This window comes from Pangasianodon hypophthalmus, chromosome 15 (assembly GCF_027358585.1).
Source record: "Pangasianodon hypophthalmus isolate fPanHyp1 chromosome 15, fPanHyp1.pri, whole genome shotgun sequence".
NCBI classification, from domain to species: Eukaryota; Metazoa; Chordata; class Actinopteri; order Siluriformes; family Pangasiidae; genus Pangasianodon; species Pangasianodon hypophthalmus.
The window spans coordinates 813,262-821,811 of NC_069724.1; the positions used below are offsets into that span (position 1 = coordinate 813,262).

General features: G+C 38.2%; 1 protein-coding gene across 1 annotated transcript in view; it reads right to left on the bottom strand.

Moving 5' to 3' along the window:
• Window positions 1–8,078, bottom strand: part of lars1b (leucyl-tRNA synthetase 1b) — a 30,960-nt gene extending 22,882 nt beyond the window's left edge. Inside the window, exons 1-10 of the mRNA XM_034311354.2 lie at window positions 7,925–8,078; window positions 7,081–7,196; window positions 6,367–6,454; window positions 6,157–6,237; window positions 4,670–4,810; window positions 3,266–3,427; window positions 2,450–2,562; window positions 2,309–2,372; window positions 2,142–2,209; window positions 1,302–1,527 (exon numbers count right to left, since the gene is read on the bottom strand). Of these exons, the coding sequence (XP_034167245.2) occupies window positions 1,302–1,527; window positions 2,142–2,209; window positions 2,309–2,372; window positions 2,450–2,562; window positions 3,266–3,427; window positions 4,670–4,810; window positions 6,157–6,237; window positions 6,367–6,454; window positions 7,081–7,196; window positions 7,925–7,930 (1,065 nt within the window). The 5' untranslated portion in view covers window positions 7,931–8,078. The remainder of the gene's footprint in view (window positions 1–1,301; window positions 1,528–2,141; window positions 2,210–2,308; window positions 2,373–2,449; window positions 2,563–3,265; window positions 3,428–4,669; window positions 4,811–6,156; window positions 6,238–6,366; window positions 6,455–7,080; window positions 7,197–7,924) is intronic.
• Window positions 8,079–8,550: the final 472 nt, after the last annotated feature.

An 8,550-nucleotide genomic window follows, 5' to 3' on the forward strand; every position in this document is an offset into this window, starting at 1 on the left:
TGCGATGAATCATTTTCTGTGTATGGAATCAACTCCGCAGATTCAGTGATTCAAAGAATCAGTGAATCGACTCTTTTTGGGTGTGAAAAGAAAGCAAGATGGCGACTTAATGACTTGACACACGAGCTATACGTGCATATTAAAACTATATAAAATGAAAAGTTTGTATGTTGGCTTTTTATTATTATGCAATAAACCACTTTTTAGACAGAAAATGAATTCTTGCTGTCGGAGTTGAGCTGAAAATCAAAAGCGAGTGTGACGGAGTCTCTAGAAGAACTGTTGCAGATTCTCCAAGATGCTCAGAAAAACTTTTTTCTTTATAATTTTCTTTATAAAACTGTCCAAAGTGTACCTGAGATTACTGATACAGCTCTAAAGCCAAAGGGTTTTCACGCCAAATATTGACTTTGTTTATTTTACTGCTGTTTACTGCACTTTCTAGAGGTTTCTATTTAAACTTCAGTATTTTTGACAGCGTCTTTGCTTTAGAGTATTTCTTCCGCACTTTATATCTGTATAGAGATTTAAGAAGAACTCACTCTGGATTAAAAACTTCTAACCAACATATTTCATGTAATTTCAAGGTAAATTGTTTTAATTAAATATTAATAAAATAAATATCAATATAATTGTGTCTCTATAATTGGCCCTGATAGAGATTTAATATTTAACTCGTTGTGTCCGTCCCTAAAAGTTCTTTCCCTTCGAAGTGCCCTTCTTATTATTTGCGCTCCACAGGATTCTCCACAAACGCTGAAGCCATCGCTACAAACACTAAACGTTGATGCGTCAGATTTCTATCACTCTGCTGCTCACAGCTGATTGGTCCAGTGTTCCTGGGGTTTGCGAACTCTTCCCCAGAATAAATCCTGCTCCGGAGCAAAGTGTCCATGTTGCGCAAGTTATCATGGTGATGAAAAGTGCGAAAATCCAAACCACCTTGTTGAGACCGAAAAACCAGAGTTTCGCTCAAACTAAACGCAAACTTCGGTAGCCACAGAAACCGGATTCATGCAACAGGCCTCAGGGCAGAATTTAAAGTTTAATACCCCTGAGTTATAGTGCAGTTTGGTTGCTTTGTCTACTTCAATTTTCTACTTAAATGACAAACTCCGAGTATGAGTCACCATACTTGGCCACAAGTCACTTCACTTCCTAACATTCCTAAGATTTTTTTTAATCTTCTTAGAGATCCAGATAGATAGTCAGAGACAAACAACTTGAAAGATAGACAAGGACACAGATAGTATGGGTGTGACTGTGTGTGTGTGTGTGTGTGTGTGTGTGTGTGTAGAAACCTGGCCGAGGAGTTGCGCGACTACAGGCACCACTCCGTTCTCCTTAGTGAAGCCCTGGTAGGCCATGTTCCTGGCTGCTCTCTGCGTGCTGATGAAAACGTCTCCGCTGACCGTCTCAAACGCCACGTACTTCATATCAGGTCTGATCCAGCAGTTCGTCTGGCCGAACATGGTCTCCGGCCTCAGCGTGGCTGCCACCAGGAACACCTTCTTCCCTTTCAGAGTGCTGAAGCGGAAAACATACAGACAGAAAATAAAATCTTACGACGGTCACATGACATGAACCAGGGAGAGTCCACCCAGGGGTTGCGTTAACCGAGAATTTCCTGTCTTTGACCAAATTTTAGACGCACTGATGAAAAATTCTGACGTCATTCTGATAGATACAAAATAAGGCACGCAATCCAGACTCGCACACAAACCGATCTAGCAGCTCTAGCAGAAAATCCCTCTGGGTGCGCTCACTTATCACCACCGCGCAATTCTATAATACGATCTCGCAACTGGCGAGTGAAAAAAGTCAGACAAAAATTTCACACTTTGCCCGTCAACATAACGAGTACTGATTAATCGCACCGAGTCCACGTGATAAACCCTGCTGATTTTCACCTCCATACTCTACTTAACCTATTAAATCTAAGTAGTAACAATTTTTTAAAGAGATCTAAAATCATAACTGACCATTTAAGACAATTTTTATAATCTTCCGATGGCTTTTGTCAGCCTCTAAGAGGAAAAAATAATATTAACAGTCACCAGAAGTTGGGAATGTAAACAATGTAGTCGAGATATAAAGGACGAGTTAAAAGTGTTAAGTGTTGTACGTGGTTATCTCTGTACCTCAGTTTCGCTGGATAGGGTTCAACCATCTTCATTTTAATAAGAGTGTACTCCTGAGGTCCGACTCCCTGAAATATTATTTAAAAAAATACAAGAAAAAATATCAAATTCCGTCCCTGAGATGAATCGTTAGCTTAAGGATTTTTATTTCGGCGGAAGTGACCCACTTCTCCCGTCTGTCTGTCGTGGTCCATACACGGCTGTCCGTCCTTCGGAGAGTAAATCGTATACCTGTGGAATCATAAAACACATTTTTTTTATTTTATTCGCATTTCATCTCGAGATTTAAACAGGATAAAAAGACCTACCTCTTCCCAAACTTGATCTTCTTCCTGTCTTTCAGAGTGACAAACTGCCAGCGCACAAAGGAATCGTAGAAAGGGTTGACGTCGGTGGTGATGAAGGAGCGACGCCAGTCCACCTGAAACACACCGACAACAGCATTGTGTGGGTTTTATTGTTGTTGTTGTTGTTGATGATGAAAGCATTTCACCTGAAGATGATCAAATAAATTTCTTTTTCAACATTTTAAACACAAGAGCTCTGATTTCTGAAGCCTCGTCCCGTCTGTAACATGCATTCATAACTCAGGTCGGTTTATAACTGTTTATAACAAGTGTCCTTATAAACACCTTTCCTTCACGCTCTATACATGAAATGACAGTTAAAAAAAAAAAAGTTATAAAATAATAAAATAACAAAATGTGTATTATTAAAATAAATACATATGGCATTTTTAAAAAAAAAAAAAAAAAAAGATATATTTATTTTAAAAATATTAAAAACATTTACATTTTTATGATTTTATGATTAAGTACCAAATTTTAATATCATTTAACATTAACATCAAATCTACTGCTTCCAGTCAGTTTGTAATTATTTTTATTAAAATGTAATCGTAAAAAAAAAAATCAGAACATGCAAGATCACTCAGAAAAATGTAATAATCATAATCATTTATTATTATTAATTTATAATATATAATACTGATATTATATTATATCGCATCCACCAGCACTAATAGCATCTATTTATCTACTACACAGTTTAAAAGCTTTATATGTAATAAATATAGATAGATAGATAGATAGATAGACAGATATGAGCATTTGCTCCATGTTTACCTTCACACCCATCCTTTTCAGATCTTCCACTGCCAGTGGAGGAAAATAATCCAGCCAGTGCTCAGCGTTAGAAAACTTCACGATCTCCTCGTCCTTCAGACCCAAAGACTTCATGATGTCCCACTGGAACTTGGAGGATCCGGCTTTAGCAGCTGCTTTGCTCTGATGACAGAACGCACACGAGAACGGCGTATTAATAAGGAATAAATCACAGCTAGGTGCGCGTTACGCGTTACACGACTTTAACCTCCACGGAGCACATTAAAATACTATATCACGCGCATCTAGCCGTTGATTATCCCACTTATCCCACGCCAGGATTGACGAGTTAAAGCTGTCACTGATGTTTGCAGAGCAAAATTTGAGCGAAAGGATAAAAATAACGGTCAATTTTGGTTAGTTATTTTATATACGGGTCACTAGATCTAGAATTCTGTCGCTCTAAATCATACACAGAGATAAAGTAGAGCGATAAGATTACATATATTTGAATGAATTATAATAAATAGTTATTAGAGAGAGAGAGAGAGAGAGAAAGAGAGCGAGAGGGGGAGAGGGAGAGAGAGAAAGAGAGAGAACGAGAAACAGAGGGAGAGAGAGAAAGAGAGGGAGCGAAAGAGAGTGAGGGGGGAGAGAGCGAGAGGGGGAGAAGGAGAGAGAGACTGGGGAGAGGGAGAGAGAGGGAGAGAGAGAAAGAGAGGGAGCGAGGGGGGGAGAGAGAGAGAGAGAGAGAGAGCGAGGGAGGGGGAGAGAGAGAGAGAGAGTGAGAGAGAGAGAGAGAGAGAGAGAGAAAGAGAGGGAGAGAGAGAAAGAGATGTATGAATGACCTGCGTCTGCTCTAGTTGAATAACGTTAAGGAACCTTGACAGAACGGATATCAGCATTTCATGCGTAAGAAACAAATTATTATTAATATACAAATGTACACTAAACTTTAACAAAATCATTACTTATAAAATAATAAATAAAAATATAACAATGAATTTTTTTTTTACAATTTTAAAAATTAAACGCAATTTTTAACATCAGCAGACTCATTTTTTATTGTATTTTTTAAATGTTTTTTAAATATATATATATATATTTAAATAAATATATTTTTAAAAATATATTACAGCATCTTTGCCATCTCAAAAAAAAAGTGCTGTGTATAATTTATCATAATTTAATTATAATTATAATAAATTAATTATCTAATTTAATATTTAATATGTGATTATAATCTGTTATTTTTAGGCATGTGGACGTTTTGCTACGACTGTAAATAATCCACTAAAACCCTCCGACTGCTTTTCCTGCTGCGTGGAAATTCACGTGTAGAGAATCGAGCAAAAATGTAAAAACATTTCTTTTGTTTTGAAATTAAAACCTGTAACTTGTGAAAAACTCCGGAGTAATTTATACCCTCTTCCCCTTTGCTTTGTCCTTGATGATGATCTCATCCGCCGTCTTCGGCTTCTCTTCCGCTTCGTCCTCGTCCTCGTCGGGAAACTGCGGTGGATTTCCGTAGAGCTCCATCTCTCGCTTTAACTTATCGGCACAGGCCTGCAGAGACACACACACACACACACACACACACACACACACACTGAGGAATAACACACACATGGGGGTGTGCTGTTACAGGAAAATAATCAACGCCAGGGTGGTGTGATGCGTTAATGAGTTACTGTTTCCACCCCAAAGTGGATTATTTTCCTATAACATCACCACGTCCCTGAGTGTTTTATTCCTCTTATACTACAGCAACTGCAATTTTTCATTTAATAACGAACAACATCCAACAATGTCCTTTTTAGCCGTTTATAGTTACATTTAACGTTATGGATCGTTCCTGTTCTCGCTTACGTTACAGCAGCTATAAACAGTTGTTTCCTCACCAGCCTCTCTCTCTCTCTCTTTTTCGCTCTCTCTTGAATTTAATTTAAAAAAAAGCAAGTTTGTTTAGAGCTTTACCTCTTACTGTTATAAAAAGCCCTGACACTGGAGACTCCTTCCATAAAACGTTAAATAAACATCTCCTCACAGATCAAACATTTTTAAAAATCCGTTTATGTGGAGCGCTCATCGTACGAAGTCCCTGCAAACAGGTTGTTGCTATGGAAACAATAACGTATTAGAACGAGTGCATTAATATATAAACCTGTGATTTGTGTTACCGTGGAAACGACTGTCCGAGCTGCTGTTACAGGAAATTAATCAACAGCTTCTGGTTCGAGAATTCAACTGCCCTGTGATATAAGTGTATGTACACAGTATCTATGTATAAGAGAGTGTGTGTGTGTGTGTATACACACGCATACAGTACTGTGCAAAAGTCTTGGCACCCTTTTTTTTTTTTTTTTTTTTTTTTTTAACTACAAACTTTGTTATAGATGTTTATTTTCTGACTTCTACATTACTGATTCAGTACAAAAACATTTTAGATTCCAAACATTAGTTTTCCGGCACAAAATGAAATGTTACAGAAAAATGTTTGTATGTCAGTAAAGAAAGCAGCAGATTCCATAAGAGACACTTTTCAGATAAAAACATAATGAAGGCTGCTGGGTTTCGCTGCAGAAATAAGAAGCGAGTCGACAGTCAAAGTCTCCAGAAGAACTGTGGCTGCTTCTGCAAGATGCTCAGTAACACTTCCAGCTCATTTCCTTATAAAACTGCACACACTGCACCTCAGATACTGCTTTATTTATTTAAAGTGAAGGATCGTCACATTAAATACTGACTTTGTTTCATTTATTACTGTTTATTGCTCTTTATAGGATTTTTTTAATGTAGAATCATTTAATTTCATTATTTTTGAAGGCGTCTTTACTCTACAGCATTTCTTTACATGTGACTAAGACTTTTGCACAGAACTGTGTATATGATGTTTATCCACCTTTACTTACTTTAATAGGCATTCCTGTGCAGTGTAATCCGAAGGGGAAAAGACAGTGCCGTCCTTTTAAACGCTGAAACCCCACTGAAAACTACAAGAAACATTTTAATCAACAATCACGACATACAGACTTTATATTTAAAGTTCAGACAAACAGCTACTTATACGCTGATGTATCAGAAATCATCCTTAAACATCAGACACGATGAGATAAACGCACCTCACACTTCGACAGACAGAACGTGTGACCGAGATGCAGCTTCCCGTTCATGTACGGATAAGGAAAGGTCACTAAGTACTTGTTCTTACTGTGAAAAAGAAATAAAAAAGCCAGAACATTCGAACAGTATTCACTATACAGCCAAAAGTATGTGCACCCCCTGACCAGGACTTTCATTCATTCATTCATTTGTTCTTGTTGAACGTCTCATTCCACATTTATTCCCCGTGTGTCTGCTGTTATAATGAGCTCCGCTCTTCTGGGAAGCTTTCCACTAGATGTTGGAGCGTGGCTGTGGGGATTTGTGTTCATTCAGCTACAAGAGCATTAGTGAGATCAGGCTCTGATGTTGGGTAAGGAGTCTCCAGTTCCAGTTCATCCCAAAGGTGTTCAGTGGGGTTGAGTAAGGTCAGGGCTCTGTGCAGGACACTCGAGTTCTTCCACTCCAACCTTCACACATCATGTCTTCATGGAGCTCGCTTTGTGCACAGGGGCATTGTCATGCTGGAACAGGTTTCAGCCTCTTAGTTCCAGTGAAGAGAAACTGTAAAGCTACAGCACACAGAGACGTTCTATACAATTGCGTGGTTTAAACTTTGTGGAAAGAGTTTATGGAACGAGCACATACTATGAGAGAGATGGTCAGGGGTGCACAAACTTTTGGCATCACAGTGTCATTTTTACTTGTGACGTGACGTCTCGATATAAACTCACGTCTCAGCCTCCACCTCTGGAGCGTCGCTCTCGAAAGTTTTCTCCTCTTCCCATTTCTTCTGGATCTCCGCCTCGATCTTCCTCAAGAAGTCGAGCTTCGCGGTTCCTTTTCGTTCCTAACGAGAACAAATGAAAACTTCCGATAAATCCCCTTGACATTCCTTCTTTACATATTTTAACGCTGGAGGCGACAAAACTGTCGACAAAACGGCATGAAATATTTGCTTAAAGTAAAGTTTAACGCAGCAGTAGGAAAGTTTGATAAGACAGGACACAGTATATATCATAAGAAATGATGCCACTGTATATTTTTCTTTTCTGTGATATCTTTTTAGTGATTGTAAAATGTGTTGCAAAACCAATATATCGTGATTGATATCGTGTATCGAGGATCTTGATGCGATATTCTGTGTCATATCGCTCCACTTGCAAACTCTCCAGCTGTTACTCCTCCTCTCTTGGTCTTATTAAAAGGTGTTTAACTCACAAAAGCATCATATTAATATAATCACCTTGTATTAAAATCATTTCTTAGTTTATCAGATAAAAATCGAAGACTCTAAGAGTTAATATCTAATAATATAATCATATAATAATCATAACTGACTCGAACATGGGCTGAATCCCAAACCCCTGCTTTCTAGGGATTCATGTGCACTATCTAGGGTGTAAGAGAGACATTATGTACACTACCTAGTGCACTAAATAGGGAGCGGTTTGCTGTTTGAAACGCTACCCATTAGCAAAGCACGGTTTCATTATGCTAACTGCTTCTACTTTTAACTACGCACGAGTACAAGAAACGTGTCAGTAATAAATATTATTCCAAAACATCGAAGCATACCGTCATTCCTCTATAAATAAGAACAACTTTAAAGGAGATGAGTGAAGACAGAAGGCAGAAGAAACACGCCGCCGGTTCTTCGGCACTTTTCTGACGACACGTTCAGGAAAAAGAAGAAGAAGATGCAGCAGCAGAAGAAGAAGAAGAGACGCACGCGCTGAGCATTCTGGGAAACGTAGTTTTATTCACTCACGCCGCAGCTACTCAATCATCGCAGGTTTTTATCACTGATATAAAATGACTCTTTTAAACTGGTGTTTCTGAAACTGCAAACACCACTTTACAATCTGGAGGAGGTAAATAATAGTTTTGTTGTTGTTGTTGTTGTTGTTGTTGTCCGGATTCGTATTTTTACTCGACCTGCACTGCGCATGCGCTAAAGTCTGACGGCGGCCATATTTAATCCACCGCGCATGCGCAAAAATAGCGTCAACCTCTATGTTTGATACAAACGCTGTAATATGAGCTTTTATTACAACATTAAAGGCAATTTTTTGTTATTATGAACACTTTGCTTTCTTGAAAAGTACATTTGTACATTTATTAATTCATTAAATGTCTAATTGTTTTGTCTAGCCCTTATTTAATATGGAATATTAGTTCCAGTTTTGTATTGTCTCTGTTTT